The 21,876-nt window shown below is 40.6% G+C and overlaps 1 protein-coding gene across 1 annotated transcript in view; it reads left to right on the top strand.

Moving 5' to 3' along the window:
- Positions 1–1,766: 1,766 nt before the first annotated feature.
- Positions 1,767–21,876, top strand: part of LOC137914122 (neurexin-2-like) — a gene marked incomplete at its 3' end in the record, with an annotated part of 146,204 nt that continues 126,094 nt past the window's right edge. Inside the window, exon 1 of the mRNA XM_068757739.1 lies at positions 1,767–2,466. Coding sequence (XP_068613840.1) covers positions 1,767–2,466 — 700 coding nt within the window. The remainder of the gene's footprint in view (positions 2,467–21,876) is intronic.

Genomic DNA, 21,876 nt, shown 5'->3' on the forward strand with positions numbered 1-21,876 from the left:
AAAATAGCCCAGCCTCAGTTTTAGCGCTCCTGGGCATGTTGTCTGAGCCTTCAGTCACTTTGTCTGACAGCATCTCACATTTAACGGTCATTCTGACATGCAGCAAGTTATGTTCTTAGTCGGAGTTGTGTAGTGAATAAGTAAATGTTTCCAACGATTAAACGGGTAAAGTAAATAGGAAAACTTGGCAGCTTTATTTATTTGAAAGTATTAATTAATACAAAACAACCTACTGCAAATGGTGGTTTTTACCATTTTACAACCCAATTTCACCCCCTTACATGACGTTTAATGACTTATGGCAATACAATCTTATGATCGTTTCTGGAAAGACTAGAAGTTACTATCTGTATTTTGTGAGAACAGTACCTGTTTTTTTTGGCACTGGATGATGGCATATTGATCTGTTTTTTTTCTACAAGAAAAGCATTCCTGTATGAAATTCCATTTTAATGAGAAAATGTATTGGAGTCTGACATGTAAATTCTTCCAGACTTAAAATAATTCAAGTACATTTTCTATGTTAGCATACGTGAAAAAATAAATTGGCTTTAACCTGGTCAAATTAAGGCTAAACACATAAAATAATCAGATAAGGTGTCACTGGAAGGATATTCGATTCTTTGAGAGTAAAACCATCTACTTATCATGACAAAGATGGTCAGTCATCTTTTCCGTGGACATAAGATCTTATTTATTGTAATTATGCAGCATTTCTCTTTTTGTCTGTTTCTCTTGAACTACCTTCCCTGCCTGTATGCTAACAGCATTACCATTCTCACTTTGAACCCAGGCAGAACAGCATTAGGGAATGTCAGCCGTGGTAATGTCGATCCTAATTGTAAACTGTGATGGAAATTATACTGCAGTCAAGAACTAATGGCTATGAGTAAGGCCGGGCCTCAGGGTCAAGACCAGCTATTGACGTTGCAGCGCTCCACTCTGAATCCATTTGATTCAATGATGTGTATATTTGAACGTGTGTGTGTGTGTGTGTGTGTATATATATATATATATATATATATATATATATATATATATATATGGTGACATGTTAGACAGCAGAGAGGAAGCGGCTGAAACCCTCCACTGTTTTGCATCAAATTCTTGACAGTTTCTTTTTGTGTCTGTTTCCAGATCCCCTCCAGCCGCTGTCGTGATGGAACTCATGCCTATATAAATCCTTGTGGTCTGTAACTTTCGGGAGAAGAATGGGTTTACTGTGAAACCATGGTCACGCCATGTAATCCAGAAGACGCCGGCAAGCTCTGATACCACTTTCCGCTGCAGTCCACTTAAATATTTTGCCCATTTTGTCCTGCACACCCCTTAAAGAAGGATAACTCTCCCCTGAAGCTTTGATCGGTAGCTCAAAATTCCTGGAAATTGCATCAAGGACTGAATTCTGGAGATGAAAATGCTATTTTTGGTCCAGGATAGACCCCAATAGGCTTTTGAAGAAACGGATGTGTTGAAATTATCATCCCCCCCCCCCCCCCTCCCCTCCTTTTACTCATTTGCTATTCCTCATTCCTTTCCTCTCAAGTCCCAGAGGCACCAGCTGATGGAGGGACGAAGGAGAGCGAGTCAGGATAAGGACAAGAATTAGAGCTTCAGAGAGAACAGGAAAATACTGCTGATTTGTCTGCCACGTGACACATGAGTAGTGTGGTTTAAATCTATATTGTAAAGGTTCGACTCCACCTCTGTGGCTCATTCGACTTATCTGGCATCAAGTAAAGAACGTTAACTCGTGAACTTTGAGCATGACAAGCGGGCTAAGACTCCAGTGGGCCCTGGCACTGCTCAGCCTGCTGACTACAGTGAAGATGCTGGAATTTGGCGGCGCGCCCGGCCAGTGGGCACGCTACGGCCGCTGGGAAGGTGGCTCAGTGGGCGAGCTGAGTTTCAGTCTCAAGACAAACGTCAGCAAAGCCTTGGTGCTCTACCTGGACGATGGTGGCAACTGTGACTTCTTGGAGCTGCTTATCGCTGGCGGACGCCTCCAGCTGCGCTTTGCAATCCACTGTGCCGAGCCGGCCACTTTGCACATGGAGACGGGCGTGAACGACGACCGTTGGCACATGGTCTTGCTCACTCGCAACTTCCGTGAGACCCTCCTGATGGTCGATGGCGAAACGAAGGTGGCTGAGGTCAAATCCAAGAGGAAGGAGATGGCGGTGGTCAGTGATCTGTTTGTGGGCGGGATCCCGCCTGATGTGCGCCTCTCTGCCCTGACGTCGAGCACGGTGAAGTACGAGCCCCCCTTCCAGGGTTTGATATCCAATCTGAAGGTGGGGGAGATGCCCCCTGCTTTATTGAACAGCCAGGGCATTCAGAGCGACCTGGAGTACCTGTGTACCAAACAGAACCCGTGCTTCAACGGAGGGTTTTGTTCTGTTCAGCATGGAGAAGTTCACTGCGACTGCACCCTCACCCAGTTCAAGGGGAAGTACTGCAATGAAGGTAAGGAGATTCCTGGTGTACCTGCTCTGCTCTGGTTTCAATGTGTTTTGAGTAAATATAGTTGACCCTCAGAAATCTCTCAGATGTTGGCGATTTGGCAGCATTAGATTTTCGGTTGCCTTGTAGCGATTCACTCCTGAGGGATGTTTCATGTGAGGCTCTGAACGGGAGCACGAGTTCATTCGTGTATAAATAAAAAAATAATTAAGTCTCCTCTTGACATTTTGCAGAGATATGACCGGTGATCTTTCTTTGGTATGAGGTAGTTTTGCTCTGTTCTAAAGTGTTTTAGTTACCGCTCTGCTCGAAAGTTTGTGTTGATTTGACTTTGAATCTTAAAAAAAGTTGCATATTCAAATAGAAAATTTCAAATGCAAAATTATATTGTGAAGCTGCTTTTCCTTCTTTCTGTCTCTTTCTCCCACCCATCCATCCATCCACCCTCGTCTTCATCTGTTTGCTCTTGGGTTGTGCTCCTGTGCTGTCAGCTCATGTCAAACTGTTCAGTTTTACACCTCTGGCTCCCTCCTTCACTGACACATCCAATTTCCATATCAGTATTTTTTTCTTCTCTTTTCACGTCTGGTCTCTCCATTTCTCTTCACCTCCCTCCTCCTCTCTGTCTCCCCTGATGCCACTCCCTTACTCCATTTATCTCTCCCGCACCTTTAGCCGCTGTCAGCACTTACCCCTCCTGCCACACTTATCACCCTCCCCTCTTTCTTTCAAACTGTCATCTTTGCACCCTGCTTGTAGATCATCTCATTCTGGATGCCGTCATTGGAAACCGCTTGCCCTGTCTTTCTGATTTGAATTGGTGGAAAGCCTTTCGTCCAACATTATCATCAGTTTGTTGCTGCTGTAATGTGAACTACTAGTATTGCATGCATCACACCTCCATAATAATCAGTCGCCTTGGTGATTCATGTGTTGTGCTGGGTGATAAAATGACATTTGATTACTGAATCTTCCAAAAGTCGATAACGACTTCTGCAGCAGTTTTATAGCGAGTGTTTAAAGTCAAGATGAGTTTGATAAAAGTGACAATAAAACCGCACAAGCTGGTAGTTTGTAAATAATTCTGTAACAGCATTGCATTTGATTGATTTCAAAGAATACTGAACTCAACATCAGCATCAATGCTGTTTAATCTAGAAAAACTAGAACAGTTCCAGAAGATCTCTTATTGCTTGTTTGCTCCCTAATCAGGCAAAAAAAAAAAAAGCTAATTCCTTCAGTCGTTGTTTTATGGAAGCACTAAAGCACATCAGATTATGTTGGAATGTATTTCTCTTTCTTGTTTCTCTCATATTTCTCTGCTCACCCTCTCTCGCTCTCTCTCTCTCTGGTGCTCTGTGTCAGATAGTCGTGTTGTGGTTGCTGGTAGCAGATACCACCGTCTGTCTCTTGGCTAAATTGAGAGCAGAATACAGAATCCGGTGCTACAGTGACTGCAGGAAACATTTGTCCTTTTGAAACGGAGAGAGAGAGGCGTGGATAGATATGGAGGAAAGGAGAGAAACAGAGTGGGCTGATCATCAGAGAAAAGTGTGGAGAATTATTGCTGTTTAATTTCTTCCGAGACATTCTTTGGTTTGACGGCTGTTAATTGGGTCATTATGATTGAGTCTCATAGCGGCGGTTCATTTATTCCTTTAAACATGTGGGTGGGAGGGAATGTAAATGTCTCTCTCTCTCTTCCATTTAGTCTGTTTTAAGATGCTTTAGATGCTGTCTGTGCAAACAAATCAGTGTCTCGCCGTGTCATCTCTGTGGTGAAGGGGCCATGTCAAAGGGAAGCTTATTTTTTGAAAGGCATGCTGCCTGCTCTCCTCGGAGAGGAAGAGGACATCATTTCATGCGAGTATTTTTAATGATGAGATGTGGCAGTGTTTTAATGCATCTTTGAGATAATTTATGATGTGCTTCTTGGTCATGCTGGCTCTTCACAAAGATATCCAGTCGGCAGACGCCTCAAACTATGAATATGTACTGCATCAGGGTATATTGTTTTGTTTGTATTGTGACAAGAATAGTTTTGTTGTTGTTATAACCAACTTAAATTTTATCACTATATGAGAGTGGAAATTAAAGGATAGATTTGCTAAAAAATACAGAGCAAGTTTTCCACTTTCATTGCCCTGCACTGTACAAATGCATATTTCTGTCTCCACCCTAATGCAAAAATGACAATCGGGTCAAATTAATGTTCTATGCTAATTCATGAATGGAATTATTGTAAAATTCTATTTTTTTGCAATATTTTTCAGACATTGATCCACAATTTTAGATATGTACGCATGCATTAGGAGAGATATAACAAAACGTGTGGGTGGAAAGTTGCACTGGGGAAAAACGGCAAAACATTAAAATGATAGCTAAAGTGCCTTTTAAAACGATAAAAAAAAAACTGCTGTGTACCCAGAGACATTATCAAGATTGCACAAGAGAATACCTTTCTGCCAAAATGTGACATAGAAAAGGCCCAGAGTATAATTTCTAACTTGATTTAAACATAAAATCCATCTTCTGAATGCTTTTAGGGACATCTTCCCAGCAAAATCTCATTAACAAAATCCCAATGACAAAACGGGGACTAAATGAGATCTTTAAGGGTTTAACACTTTAAGAGTCACACATTAACAGTCAAAAATAAAATGAAAAGCTGACATATCAAAGAGCTAAATTAACTGACTCAAATTTTGAAGTGACAGACTTGGAGTATTAAAAATATTATTTCATGCAAACCGATTAACAATGACTGATGTTGACTGTTGCATTAAGTTAAGTTTAATTGGACAAGAGAGCCATTAAATCTGTGTTTCTGACAAACACTGGATGTCAACAGCCACATTTTGACAGCTGGGATTGCAGTTTGGTTTTGATTGAGATGGACACTTTTAGTCACCATATTTTACTATAATAGAAAAATAATGACTCAGACTTTGGATTTTGCACAATTCCTGTCCAAAATAAAAACAAGAACGATCTTTGAATTGCGTCGGACGGCTGGAATTTAGTATTTTAAGCAGCTTCTAACATCTCATCTCCCTGAAGCAAAGTATTTATTTATTTTTAATCACATCTCTTTGTGGAGTGTTCATTTCCTGTTATGTTCATTTGAATTCCGGTGATCTCAATCAGCTGTTAGCACCTTTCACCCGTGACTGACTCTGACAGCTTTTAGCATTTTTGCTCCATTATGGTAATATTGTTCAGGTGAAGTGGAAAATTATTCAGGTAGTATGAAGGTGGAAGTCAGATTTTTTTAGATTTTTTTTTGTTGGACAAAATTCAGATTTTTGTGGCACAATTTGAATCCGGAAAAACTGCAAACCTTTAATATGAAACATTAATTGAATTGCATTTTGCAGCAGCTATGGGTCGGCCCGGTTCCATTAGGGTTTGTAATTAGAGCTGCTATGTGCCTCTGTAAGCCATTGTTTTTATAATTACTACTGACCCCGACATTGTTCTGTGTTTGACCCCAGAACAGCAGCGTTTGGGAAAGGCAGTAATGAGCTCTCCAGTCAGATTAATTAAAGGTTATATTCATTTGTGTAAATGGCTGATCTGATATTAATACATTTATTCAGGAAACAAACTTATTTCATCTTGCAATGAAATTGAGATTTAGATTACTTTAAAGCTGTTTGTCATTTTAAAAATAGCCCTTAACTCCTTCAGACGGAAGCAGGTCTAAATACTAAATGCACTGTAGTGAGCCATTTCATTGCAAGTAAATGGAAATATGGGGAGAAATTGGCGCTTTCTCAGAAGGAATTGAAATCTAACCTGAAATGTACTGTACCGTGACTTTAATTACTTTCAGATTGATGTTAAAGATCAGATTCTGGGGTTGATTTAGATTTATGGAGTTAAGTTGCACAAGGTTGAATTTCTTTTTTTTGCTGCCCCCCCCCTATTTATACATTTCAAACGAGTCTCACCTCTGACCTCACCGAGCTTCACTGCAGAATCGGCTCAATTAATTGAAATCTTTCTTGCAGTGTGGCAACGGAAAAGAAAAATAAATGTTTGATTTAAAATCCTATGTTGATAAACAAGCTGCATACACGTGTCTGAGAATGGACAAGAACCAGCGCCTTGCTGCTGATGGCGCCAGCATGATCCCATCTCTTTGTAGTCCAGCCTTGAGCTGCAGTAATTGGAGAATTTGAATAATCTATAAAATAAATCCATCATGACAGATCTTTTTTCTTTGTCACTAATGGCACATGAATGATTTTATATATGTTTAAAAGCAATTTATGTGGGTGTTGGCCATAACCATTTGCTGCCTGCTTCTCTGGCGGTGGACTATCGCAATGTATGGAGAAAAAAGGTTGATGCATCAGTCCTTTATTATTCGGCAGTGCCTCATAGAGCGATCAAAAACAGCTGCGTAGTCTTTACTACTCCAATCCACTTTCTTCATCACTTTTTATCATATGTGTTGGAATAAAGCAGAAACGGGTCCTTGAGGAGCTCCGCAGCTAAAGCGTGCTGCGCCCTGCGTACCAGCGAGGCCGCACCCCTACTGCACCTTTGAGAATGATTATCTGACCTTGGGCAAACCTCTGCTGTAGCAACAGAGTGAGAGACAAAGCTGCGTTCAGTAAGGCGTTACCCTCAAACACACTCTGCCCTTTTCATAGCCTGTGAAGACGTTTTAACACTCCTGCCATGGACGGATGTTTTTCTCCTTGATAGGCCAGAGTGATCTGGGTTTATCATCTCTTATCATTGATGAACAACAGTGTAGCACCTGCTTGAATGATACAGCACTCATGAACTTAGCATTTGATGGTACAAATCTACCTGCCAGGTAATGTCTTGATATTCTTTCTCATGTAAAAGTTGACATTTTATTTTGAAACGAGTTAACATTTACTAATTTGGGATGTGTCTGGGACCTCTTAACACCATGATCCGTAGTACTACGATTTATACACATACGTATGTTGGAGCATATATATAGTATTTTTAGAACACGTTTAGATACAGCTCATGTTTATGTCGTTGGTCTTGGCTGGTTTGTTCTTGTGCTTTCCTTCCAACCCTGTTGCTTCAAATTGAAGATTTATCATGCCTACAAAAGATGCCGAAATATTGCGATAAGCATTTCCTTTTGTTCTCTGTTGTTGCTCGCGACCCTTGTAGGTCTTAGCTGCTTTGGTACCGAAACAGCAGCGTCTTTGTTTTTGTGTTGGAACACAACATTCCTCTGGGCTGTAAAGCATTTGGGAATATTTTCCTACTAATCTCTCTTGATGGTGCAGAATGCAGGCGTGCTCTAGTCTAAATGATATTAATGTGGAAGTTAGCATGCACTAGATCAGGAGGTTGGGTAAACTTTTTGGCTCGCAGGCCACAATGGGTTCCAAAATTAGAAAGGGGCGCCGGGCCAGGCCAGAAACAGATAGATGGAGTGTTGGTGTGGACTAATACAAACGACGTGTAAAAGCAATTATATGAAATGATTTGGCCTTTTACAGGAAGCAAAACGTGGATATGCGAGGTTTGTTATACAAATTACAGGGAAAAGATAATTAATTCTAATAAAATTTAATTTAATAATATAATTTGGACAAGTTCGACAGGCCGTCGTTTGCCCATGCCTGTGTAGATTATATAGAACTGTCCCAACAAGTGATTCGAGTGAGGGAGTGTGTGGCGGCTGGGGTGGGACGGTGACAGAATAGGGTGAGGCACCAAACAGAGGAATTGGAAGACGGTCATACATCACGGTGGTAATTACACACCCTCCTCCCTACTGGCAACCACAGTGGGAGGAGGCGGCGTGTGTTTAGGGGGAGGGCAGCTCTCCGCCTCATAATTGAACTCCTAATTAACTTGCCGTATACATAAAGAAGTATAGCGCTAATGAGTGTGCTGTTCCCTTTACGGCTCGCTGAAGAGATCTATAGATAACATTAACGGCGATGCATCTCGAGTCTCCAGTCTTTTTGCCCTGACCAATACTACACTGATAACGTCTAATGAAGCTGTCTGTTCTATAAGACTTCATTGGCTTGCTGAGTTTCTGCTGGTGTTTATCAGAGCCTCTGCGCTCCAGCTCCTCTGCTGCCGCTGTGTGCTGATGGGACTCAGTGTTTGCATAGTAGCTGTCGTTATCGCTCCATCGTTATGGCCAGGCTTTGTTTCTTCTTCTCCCTCTTCCGCTAGTTACGCGTAAGCAATTCACTGAGTTTCCGTTTGGGCTGCCTGGGATAAACGCCGACCACTGATGAGAATAATTTAGCAAAGCGTATTGCTAAAAGTTTACATATTTTCCCATCAAATCACAGCAGCGATAAAGGAAATATCACTTTTAATTGAGGGAGAAGGTAGCTATTTCTTTTATTAATCTAGCGTTTTTATTAATATGTTTTGTTGTTGGTTTTTAATAAATAGTAATTTGAGAAATCAAAAAAGATAGCTGTGAAAATCAGAAGAAAATTCATTAAGCGTCCAGTGTTATTATAGTCAACAACTATACCAAGGGTTGTAAAGCAATTATTGCATGCTCTAAAATGGTATTCTCATTTCATTCAACCGTCTATTTAAAATGTATACAATTATTGGCTTGCTGGTAATTATATAAACCCACAACCCCTTAAGAGAAACTGAAATGCAGTACTAATACATCCTGTATAAGAAAGTATAAATAACCTTCTGATATTGTGTCTTTGTAAAGAGACGATTGTGGAATTCATTTAATAAATATTGCCTTCTCTGATCTGTGACGTTTCTGTCATCCTGGTCATGGTTGATCCATGTGTTGAATTTAAGACACTTGAAAGCTAGAAGACGTTTCGGCTCTCATCCGAGACGCTTCTTCAGTTCTGTTCTCTGATTTTAGGCTTTAGCGCTCTGTCCACTGATTCTTCCATTCCCCACTCTTCAGTGTGTAGTCATGGCTTTTTGCTATCTGGTTGAAATGAGAGGCTTCTGAACTTCCATTATTTCATTTATAAATCCCTACCTTCCCCAAGCAGATAGCAAAAAATAAAACAATCTATTATTTAGGCCCGGCTGTCCAATATTCCTCAGCCCCTTACTCTGACTCTAACCGCGTTGTCTTCTTGTGTCTCACTGTCGTAATTTCTCGCTGACAGAAGGAAATAAGAAAATGTGGACCTGGTAACAACTGCTCCTGATAAGAGACTTCCTTTAATCCCTAATCCCTTAATTCCAGTTTTTTTTCTTTTTCTTTTGCACCATATAACTACTTTCATGCATATTGCTTCTCTTTACAGAAGTAAAGCGTTCATGCATGATGTGAGGATAACTTGCTTGACTCAGAGAAGATGTTGCGCGTTATCCATGAGCGCCACATCTTGGGCGACATTCAGGATTCACTGGGTCAGTAGGTGTTGGGTGTAAATGGCCTATGTGTGAAGTTGAGGGTGTCTAGGGATGGCATCAGTCTGGTGTTTCCACACCAGCATCTCCTTCACGCTGCTCTCAGGTGAGTCTTTACTGGCTTAAAGGTCCCTGCCAGTGTGATCGCCTGTCACATTCAATTAAAGGCCATTCTCTGCACCTGCTGTCGCTCGACACATGTACGAGTGAGCTCGAGGCCAGTCTTGCACGTCCTGCAACATGCTGTCCATCCTCATTATTATTGAGCTGATGGAGAGTCAGTCAGCCAAAGCACACGCACGCACAAACAAAAAAATGTGAAGCAACTGTGACCTTGATATGTTAGATCTGGAACCGATATCTGCATATCTAAACATTACTAAATGTAAATTTAGGAATTGATATGATTCATATCCAGGTTTGCCATGTAATTCCTTCTTAAAAAAAACAATCTTATTTCCCGGGTGTAATCCGGCCATTATGTTCACCGTTTACAGATGAGATGGTTATAAATAATTTCCACAATTTTGTTTAAGGGATTTTTTTTAAATGATACGTGAGTCTTAACACAACAGATGCATTACAACACAGGTGGAGTGCATTAGACGGCTTTTATAATGCAGAAACAAAGCAAATCAATAAGCGATTCGCTGATTCCTTGTTGTTACTTTGTCTGCTGTGCAGCATCAGTACCCTAATGTACTCGCGTCACTGGCTTTAAATTTCATATATATAGATTTCTGAGTGTCCAGTGCAATGCTTTATACAATTAGGCTTGATTCATTTTTCTTTTTTTAACCTTCAAGGCCTCCTGATATTTGTTTGTTGATAATTAACAGACAGGCCGGCTTCCTGCAGTCACCAGAAACGGTTTCGTCACATCTCTTATTTCAATATCACATCCTGCATCTCCAACACTTTACAAGTGTTGCAGGCATTCGGTTAAACGTCTGAGGAGTAAACGCTGATACCAAAACATGGCACTAGTTTGTTACCTTTTTTGTTTGTTGACTTTGTTGTGCTTGTGAATCAAACTGTAGTATTTTGAGTTGGTAAATCCATTTTATCACCATTCCATCGTGACTGTCAGTGAGTTAACTTGTGGAATATGGTAACTCCATGCTGCGTTAAAACGCTGCAAGGATTTTATTCCTCCATTCCATCAAAGCTGTACTTCAAGACCACTGAGGCAGCATTGTTTTAATGGATTTTTACACTTTAATGAAACAATCTTAAACAATCCATCAGTTGCATTTAGATGGTATTTGACATTTTTGCAACTTGAGTTAGAGTGCTTGTGCTTTTTGATGATTTCACTGTAGACCTGATTTTTCACTTCTTTTTTATGTACATATTTATGCATCAAAATGTAATTGTAGGAGAAAGAATGCAATGATGTTAGTCGACCAATCATTTCAGAAACCTTGACCCATTAAAGAAAATCATGGCTAATGTTATAAAGATATTGGAGCGACTACATGACTCCAGAATCTCAAATGCACACTGGAGTTTGTGTCAAGGATTAAACAAATGCATATTGAATGTGTGCCTTGATGAGAAAAAAAAAATCTCCAGATTAATTTAAAGATTAGAAAAACATTTAACAACTCCTTCCGTGATGCGTAGCCCAGGCTCTGATTCTGTGACTTGAACGACTGTCGATGCAAGTCCAGACTATCGTGCACCAAACTGTTGGACTCGTATTACCCCTGCTGCTACCTGCATAGAGAGGAAATCTTTATTACTTTATTGTGAATCAGGCTTGTTCTATGACATTTACATATTTATTTTTGCCTTCCAAACAGACAGGCCCACCTATGGAGTTAATACAGCGCCAGTGAAACCAAAATTACTAGGAAATGAGGTCTGATTGCTGATGTGCCTGCTGCTGTAATGCCATCAGTCAAGTTGCAAGCTGTTTGTGCTTGCAGCTAATCAGAGCTCTCCTGCCTTCTGCTGAGCGAGGCTTGACAACTCCGATGATAAAACCTCTGCCTTATTTATTTATTTTCACACTGCTTCCAATTTGCTTTTGCATCTTTGATTAAATAGACAAGCATATGAAAGAGCAAATGGGTGATTCTCATGAAATCAAGATTTAGAAGGTGTCAAGCATAAGAAATTTTAACATGCCCTTGAATATTTTTTTTTTTGTACATATAAGATTATGGGGTGAACTAACTAAAAAGTATATTTTCAGAATAAAAAAAAAAATTGTCTGTGTTTATCGACATTTTTTAGATGAAGCCCAGAACAAATGATCATTACCGCAACTTAACATTACATGAAATATATGGTTAATGATTATTTTTGGCCATTGTTACAGTAGACTCTTATTACTCATGTTAAAACCCATATATAACTCTGGAGAGATACATTTTAAAATGTTTTAATTTAATGTAATTTCCTATTAATTCTCATTGGAATTAATTAATTAATTAATCTGGAAAAAACGCAATTCCACTCCAGTTCTCACTGACTACGCTATGATTAATCTCTGCACGTACTCTACATTGAGCAATAACTTCCTGCCTTGATCTAATTTCGGTGCCTGCCAAGTGCCATAGTGTTCAGCACCCAGGACAGTGACTGATGGAAGAAATCAGTGAGGGCAAAAGCTGTGGTGGCCAAACTTGTTTGAGCGAGATGGCTGAGCCAAGCAGGAAATGTGCCAACAAAGTTGAAAGCTCAAGCGTTTACAGTTTTACAAAATGACAAATTTGCTCTAATGGTTTATCTGAGGCTAATGTTTGGACGGCTTACCATTTAATGTATTTTCACTGAAAGTAAACCATAACCTAAATAAAGTGAATACATGCATAAATTTTGTATGATCGGTGAGGAAGAGTGACATCATAAGGTATGCAGAGATAACTTATTGGTGGACAGAATGTCTGCAAGACAAAACAATGTAGCATCGGTTGTGACAAAATCATCCAGGGTCTTAAGAATGGGCTTATGTCTGAGGGATTTCCAGGGGGATATTTGTCGGGGTAAAGGGAACAGCTTCAGGGGCGATGTGAATGGTGGGAAGGAAGCACAGGCTCACTGCAGCCTGTAGATTGTGTGTCTGCTGCAGAATTGCAGTCAGGTTATGAGATGAGCGCGGGTTTCAGTGTGTTAGTCCTCCGTGGAGAGGCTTTTTCAGCATGTCTTGCTGTGGCAGGCCGACAGATGGTATGGAATTATTCACAAAAAGTGACAAAGGTACAATCGGATTGTCTCTCACCGAGTACGTGGAGACATTTTTCCGTATTACCCGGTCTCCTTTGTCGACTCAAATAATATCTTACCGCACACTCGGACTTTCATGACAGCTTTCACTTTAATATCGTTGAGTATATGTGATGCAGAATTTTTTTTTTTTTTATTCAATCTGTCTTGCTTTTGGAACATTCATCGCAACATCACGCTGCATTTATTCACAGCCCCTCCCAGAATGAAGACCTAATCGTGCATTTCCGTAAACGCACAAACACATGACACACATCCTCCGGCGTCCACTGCTCACGAGCCGCGCAGGGAAGGCAAATATTGACTCACAATCATCTCATCGCAGGACTTTTTGACTCTCCGAGCCTGAAATTGAATAGTACGCTAATTACAAATGGTAGAAAGCCAGAAGCAGTGTATCCTGGTGATAATGGTCACCCTTTCTCTCCCCCTTTCTCTCCCCCCCCGTGGATGCAGTTCGCGAAGGGACAACTTGGGCCAAAGGGTGGAACACGATTAGAGACCATCCCGCATGCTGGGACTTGCATGATTTTACTGTAAATGCAGAAAACAGTTCATGTGGGGATAAAAAAGGGTTAATCTTGTTAGGCCAGGAGTACATGCCAAGTTTACACAATGACTACAGCTTCTAGTCCCATTTGCTGTGCCAGCTGTTGTCTCTGTATTCCACTAAGCCATGGATTCTTTAGAGTCATGTTTACAGCTCAGAGTTAGCAGACACATAATGCATTCCCCTAATGGTTGTTGTTCTGCCACGGTTTAATTTAGGTCCACGACGGCAGCAAAGTCACACAAAGTCGCCAGTGTCAATTGTGAAATGTGGTAAAATTGAAACCGCAGAGTAAGGGGTAGAGGGAGCAATAAATGAGAAGGGATGGAAGAAATCCCAATCCCAAAGAGAATTGTTCTGCTGTTCCCATGTCTGACGAAGCTTATAGATGCTGTTACTCTATTGTCTCCCAGAGCTGTTCTCACTGGCTTAACTCTGGAACACGCAATGACCTTTTGAGCACTTTACTGCATCAGGTCTATTGCAGACTGACCTCTACCTTTTCCTTGTGAGGGGACAACACCTGCTCTCGATTCTGATGAAGAGGCAGAGCGGTTTTATTTCCTCTGCTCGTGGAGCTTCTATCGACGGAAGGCCTGACAGTAACTTTGACTGAAAGCAGTCAGCAGGAATGTCTGATGCTCAGGTCTTATGATTGCATACCAATAAATGGGACACTTTTTATTTCCTCTCAAACGGACAAGTGGGAGGATGCTAGGCTAACGTACTGGGTTATATTCCCGATTGAACTTTAAGCGGCATGTTCCAAGCTTCCAGCAAAAGTGTGACTCAATCTGATGCTGGAATCCATATAATTCATAGAATACAGTATTTGCATAACTTCAGACACTGACTGTCGTTGTTCTTGGTTACAGAAGAACATTTACGATTCTAACACAATTATTGAATAAATGCACTCACCTTCAAATAAAACATTCAATTGTCCTAAATATTTCCATATATACATAGAAGCTGGATTCATATGAACTAGAGAGAGACATCTGTTGTCTTTGTTTGTCTTCAGGCTGGTTTCTACTGTGATATGGCCTGTTTAGTTTTTTCAGGAATGTGTGTGTGTGTTGCTGAGCGGCACAGGTGGCAGGCAGCGAGGATTGGAGCAGGCCAGTGAACAGGTAGAATACCACTGGGGTGAAAATAACAATCTGGACTCTGGTCAGCGATGCCTGGCATGAAACGCTGCTCGTAATGCTGACTGCACACTGTTGCTCCCTTGTGCAGGACCAAGTCTGGTGCATGCATGTTCATCTGTGTGACTTTGCATATCTGGCCAGAACATGCATGCACTTGGAAAAATGATGGCACAAATTAAAAGGAAAAACAAAATATCCATTTAATATTAATGAATGGGGGGAGGCAATATTTGACAATTGCTATTATTAATTACTGAATGAAGAGATGAGGTTTTGCATTTCGGTATTTAGTATAGGCCATTGCACTAAACAAAGAGCCCACAGTAATGGAAGCCCGTCCAAAGAAAATTGGAATGGAAAAAATGAAATGACTGTTTGTCCAGAAGTTACAATATTATGTTATCATGGATTGAGTTTTGAAAATGTTATTATCATCATTTAAAAGTGTTGGCCCAGTATTTAGGATTTTGTATTATCTAACATTCAGGCTAAATTGTTTGATATATATATATATATGAATTGCATTGTAAAATGGAAAATAAATAATTCAAAGGGACAAATTTGGGCCGCATATTTAAAACTTGATAGCTGTGTCCAGGAAGTCTCATTGTGCCGATGATCTCAGCCACTGCGGTCATTAAAAACTGACGCACACTGAAAGTTGAAAACCCCAACTGTTTTTTCTCCTACATTCTGAATACTTTGCTGACAAAGACAGCAACAATCTCAGAGTTAGCAGCGTTCTGGTTTTCTGGTTCCTCTGCGATTACTCCAAACACCGGACAGAAGAAGACCCATATTAATAAACAGTAGATCAAAAGTGTTGATTACCATGTGGCGAATATTGTACAATGCAGCATTCCCTTCCTCGATGGCTGGAGCTGCTGAAATGTACCATGCACTTGACTCTGTCTAACCTGCATACATGAGTGATCAAGCTTTTTGGACTGTGAACGTGGCTGTGAGGCGGAGAAGCTGAATAAAGATGGCCAGCCAACTCCTTTCTGTTCTTTCTCCTCTAAAGCTCTTCTTTTGTTCTGAGGTTTTGGCAGGGAGCCCCAAGTCCAGTCAACTTTAGCTGCAGTGATTTTTCTGTGACACATCAGTAGTTCACAGGGCCGCTCATCACTCATCTCAGAGTTATGGAGACGAGAGACAGAAAGAGAGCGCCAGATCTAGCTTGAAAGATCTGCCTTTGTTTCAAGCTGTCAGAAGCAGGAAATAATCCACTACATGTAGCTGTTTGAAAGATGCATGCATCCATTGAATGCATTATGACTGTACTATTGTATTTTTCTAAGATAAAAAAAAAACAGATGTGTACTTTGTTTTTTGAGTACATTTAAACAGCTTTTATATATACTGTAATGTTATATTTAAAAACCAAAATAAATCTCCCCTCTTTCTACTAGCTCTCTGTCACCATCCACAAGGACTGTTAGACAATTGGTAGATGGTTATTTGGGAAGAAAAGTGCTTCTCTTCAGAAACAGTAATTATTTTAATGTAATTTTCCTTTTCCGACAACGTGCTGTGTTTGCCAGCAACTTTCTCGCAAATCGATTACTGAAAATGAAAAAATAAATAAATACATTAAATCCGGCAGCACAAGGTATGCATGACACTTTTGAATTACTTTGCAAGTCCTCCAGTGTGACAAACACACACACGGCACACTGCGTTCTCAATTCTGAAAAAATATATTGTCCAGATTATATTATTCTTTAGCGGCCATCTGTATCAAATATGTTGTGCAGCAGCAGCAACCGACTGAATTGCCGCTTTGCCTCCCTCTGCATGTTGCTCCCTGTGAAATGTTCCAGCTGAAATTGTTAGAAACGCTGTCCCTGTATGACATTGCATCTGTCATCACAGCCTCTCATTCTATATGTGTCACAGCAAAACCTTCTCCTGCTGTTCACTCGGGTACAAATCAGTGCACTATTTGTCAGTGTCCCTCACAGTTCATTTTGCTTTTACTCTGTTGAGCAAGATGGTGTTTTGCACACTCCCCTGTGTCTCAGTGTTTACCTCCCTTGCGGTTCCATTACTCCTGTCTAGCCAGTGATCCCATTGCTTTTCTTAGTTTTGCAATTAATAGTCAAGGAATTTGATATATTTTTTACAATTTCTTCTCCGGTTTATGAGAGTGATGTAATAATGTAACAGTGATCGCGTATATGCAATGTATGCCTTGTGGCTTGAGCGGTACAGCACACCCTGTCTGGAGTGTGTGGCGGTGCCGTACCGATGACGATGTAAGGATGCAAGACAGTTAGTCAAACTGAGACATGCATACCCTCAGGATTGCGTGAGTCAATGTAGAAGATTTGCAAAAAACGTCTAATTTTAAATCTGTCAGTCACACAGGAAGGCATTTTTTATAAAACATTTTTTGCCAGGGGTGATATTACAGGTGTAGCCTTGAATGTCTAAATTTAAGTTTCTCTTTCTTTTCTCCAGAGAATGGTTAGATGTCTTTTGATGGAAGTATTGTCTTGCTTCAGCTCGTGTGCTTACCCCTGACCTTTGTCGGTACTCGCGCTGACGGTTCTTGATGCCTCTCTGACATGCTGAAAGAAAAGCTTGAACCCCGGTTTGACTCGGTCAACAAGAAGTGCTCCCGTCTTGGAGTGATTTTTTTGCATGCAAATGAACTCAAACTTGACGGTACAGGATGTGGCATAGGGACACTCCATGCAGAGGTAGCTGTAACGGTCGACAGAGGTGACTGGATCCCTGTCTCCCACCAAATCATGTCACCTACTTGAGTCTGGGGGGGGTAGTATCCATGAACGCTGCAGTAAAAACTGAGTAATGTCAGAAGGTGCTGCCAGACCTCTGTGGATTGTCTTACAGAACGTCCCGTACTGGCAAATGGAACCATGGAGATGCCGATCTCCATTGCAGCACCTTCTTGGGTCTAACTAGCAGGAGACAGAATACAGGAACAGACAATCCATGTACGTCTGAGACGGTTCCCCGCACAAGCCCACGCTGCAGCATTATGTGAAGCTGTCCAAGCCCATCTTTCTCATTCTGCCCTGAGATGAGACAAGTTTAATTTGCCCAGTTTACGCCTTGCAGCAAAATGCTGCTGTGTCTGTGTGTGTAACCTGAAAGTTTGAAATCCTAATGAGAAGCATTATTTACCGGTTATGATGTCTCATATATTTGAATAATTTATATTATATTTACGCATGAGTCTTATTATTTGTGTAGCAGAACTAAATAGAATGACAATCATAAGAGTGAGATGTCTGCATGGGCTTGGGAGATAATTAGGAGGATGAAGAGTATCTCTGGCGGGCAATGACTTAAAAATTCAGGAAGTACAAATATAAGGTGGTCAGGATAACATATTACATATTTTGAATGCTGCATTACTGCTTACATATGCAGTATTTGAAGCATTGCTGTAGTTCCCCCGTGATCCTTGTGCCTCTGGGATTCTCCTGGCTGTGGATGAGAGCCCTTCAGTCTCAGGCTACATTTATGTAAAGAGCATTTTCAGTGGAACTTTAGTTCTTCCTTTAGTGTGATTTACCATGCAGATCAGGACGGTGTCAAATATTAATTTGTATATATTGTGATGTAGTCATGACTGAGAATCCTAGGAGAAAAAGTAATTGGGTTTATTAAAATTCACATATTATGCAAAATATATTTGTATATGGTTTTCCAACTACACTCTGTGTCTTTGTCTGTTTGAAGAAGTCCCAGTCTTGGAAAAAGAAAAAGAAAACACACACACAAGAATATTTAGCTTACCCCACCCATCAAATATAGCAATTTTCTGTGTAGCGCTGTTCTGATTTGAGGCCAATATTGACAACATAATATAATTTGCACCTCATCCAGGTAGGAAACACAACAGGTTATCAGTTTGCTCTGATCACACACGCACACTTGAGCAAAGATTCGGCCACAACAAGACACACCCACGTTAGAAAATGGGTGTGGCATAGTCACCACTCATTTGCATTTTGAGTCCCACACATACAGAAGGGCAGCCTTATAATACATGTGAGAGATGTTTTACGTGAGAAACTTCATACTGATAATTCTATTATACTGATAATGACAGTATGATGTTGGACCTTTATTACTTGAAATTTATGCTTAATGGAAAGTCAAAATCCTGCAGGATGAATAAGAAGAGTGATAACACCGAGTTACTCATCCATGGAAAGCTGAGCAAATCAAATTGAAGCCAGGGCAAACTATTGTCGAGACTGATTCCAATATCCCGTATCCCATTGTTTCATGCTCTTCTTGGTAAAATTAAGACCTCGAAGAACGCCATGATGTTTGCACAAAGCACAAGGCAGTAGTCAGAGTAAGATTATTTCTACTTTGGTGTTTAAATATCTTTTGCCTTTATGACTGTCATATGTTTCCACTGGCCTGGTTATGTGCGTTCATTCATCTGCAGTTTGTCTTAATTAAAAAAAATAAAATGCAATCATTGAAGTGCTACACTCATAAAGTTCTTATTTCTTGATTCCCTTTGCAACAAACATGAATTATTGAAGGAAAAATGCTGCTTGCAGGTACTTGAAGTAATTTACATCTACATTGAAAAACAAGAGGCGGTGTAATACCTTTAGAGTTTAGATCCATCTTTTCCTCTCAACATCTATCTTTCCTTCAATATTGGATTTCCAGCTCTGAGTTGAACGCAGTGGCCCAAAGCAGCCGCCACCGTCACCCACCTTACCTCCTAATGTTTCTTGACAGTAAAGGCAATAAGATAATGGAGCTGCTGCTCGAAAGACCAGTTTAATGAACCTCGGGGCCATAGACTGCTCCACACTGATTGTGATGAGAATAATTCAGTGTCTGACGAATTATGATTATGGCTTTTATATATATATTTGTTAAATGAAGTCTCTTTGCACCTTTACAATTCATTTTGTTTGTTTTTTGTTGCGTTTGTCTTGTTATATGGATATATTACATTAGTTGTCATATAGGACTTTCCACCATGTACACTAATGGTGATGCCTGGGTGCCCAAGACGTATCTCAAAAAAAGATGAACTATTTCTTCTTGACACTTGGCCCTACCAGTTTGAATAATTGTTGCATTTCCATGGTAAAAAGTGCTACTAATTAGGTGGAGGTCAATTGTACACCAGGAATGATGCACATGTATCTGTTTTCATGGCAACGATTTCTTGTGTAAGACTCAGGGTAATTGCAATCTGTAATTTCTCAGTGCTAAATCGAAAGATGTTTATATCCATGCAAACATGATCGTTTATTTTTGCTAGAATCGTCGGATGGTTTGTGTTTTAAATATTGATATCAACAGGTTTCACAAACTCCTACACAGGCCTACGTACAGCGGTCCTGCTACTGAAGTTATGTACTCCAGACAAATGGAAGTCGGGTCAAAACACTCCAGCAACTGCTTAGTATTTATTTGCCAAAGGGTTTAATGGTTTTGAGGCCATATGTATCAGCAATTTCATTCACCCTAATTGAACAAATCTTCGCTACTTCCCTTTGACACCTCCACCCAGAATGTGCTGCTTGCCTGGCTGACTGTAATGTCGACATTCTTTCTGGCATTCATCACATCGTGACTACAGGGGGTGCTGAACCGATGTGGGTTCACTGCCATCAACAGCTCTTGCCTTTTGGAGATCTATGAGGGTGTTTATGAGCAGCTTGAAAAGGGCATTTTACAGATTTATGGATGACATGGCTAAATGATCGATTGAAAATGGCAAGGAATGAAAAAAAAGTCCCTGATGTTGATTGGAAAGGCTTTTTTTGTGTTTTTTTTTTTAATGTATATTTTAGAGGGCCGTGTTTCGTTATATCAGCAACCATCAACAATGCAATTTGACACGGGGAGGGGGGCGGTTTTAATGAATAAATGAAAAGGTCACGTCAAACCAATTTCACAAAAGCTCATTAACTTGTATTTACTGTAAAATATGTCTGTAATTAATGTCGCAGATTCAGCTAATAGAATGACAACAAACAGTGGTGGAGAGAAACCAAATAACAACAACACAAGGCTCACAGCTCATTAGAATCATAGACACCTAATTGGAATATGATAACCAGGTGACCTTTAAAGGAGTTGAGGTGAGTCTCAGGTGTGTTTTAATAGTGTGGCTATGCAATCATACATAAACGGATTTAATTCTGTGTTGCACTAAAAAGTCCATATTGCTATTCTGAAAAGCATCAAGCATTGAATCGATTTGGCTTTCTCCTCGTATTGTGTAATATAATAAGCAATGATAAGTGCCCATGGCACACACTGGGCTTGGAGCTCTGCTGCTATACTGACAACGGCGGGTATATGTTTCACGTCGTGCCGTTAGCAACACCCGGTCATAAATGATAAATGATCCCTGATGTTACTTTTGTAAGAGCAGGACCATTACAGCCCTCCATGAAAGAGTAATCAACACTTAGTCAGCTTAATCACCTCATTGACCTTCAGAAGAGGAAGCCATTCAGTTAGGGTAATGACGCTGGGACTTGAACGGGTGACTAATTATTATTTCAGAATTGAAACCATATGTGTAATCAATGAGAAAAGAGGGCTAATCTAATGGATCAAATAAGAGGGATTTGCTACAAAGTCACATCAACACCAGCCGTGTGTTGTTCCAACACCTCACCTTTCTAACCTGTGTGCTACCTGGCTCTGCTCCAGAGATATGAGGGAGATTTGTCAGCCTCCCTGTTTGTTCAGTGTGTGTTCTGATTGCCTGGCAGCGTGTTTGTTTGTTTATTCCCTGTCTAGGTCAAAGCAGATGCCCTCGCTCTTCTCGCCTGCCTTTTCATTCGCTCTCTCTCTTGAGCCTCCGAGTCGGAGTCTCTGAACTCATACGAAACCTGTTACGCTGACCTTTTCAGACAATATACGCACTCTATCTGCTTGGTAATGTCAGCCCGTCTGATTCTCAGTTCCAATGGCTGTTTTCTAAACAGACCTTAATGTGTAGCTGGTGGAATGTAGACTCATCAAGCAGCGGTTTTATTTTTGTCGAAGAGAAGAAGGTAAACGTGTCTCATAGGCTTCATCGGGGGGCAGCAACATGTTTTTGTCTACTGTTATGTCTTTTCACGTAGCAAATTA

Source organism: Brachionichthys hirsutus, unplaced genomic scaffold (assembly GCF_040956055.1).
Source record: "Brachionichthys hirsutus isolate HB-005 unplaced genomic scaffold, CSIRO-AGI_Bhir_v1 contig_742, whole genome shotgun sequence".
Classification (NCBI taxonomy): Eukaryota; Metazoa; Chordata; class Actinopteri; order Lophiiformes; family Brachionichthyidae; genus Brachionichthys; species Brachionichthys hirsutus.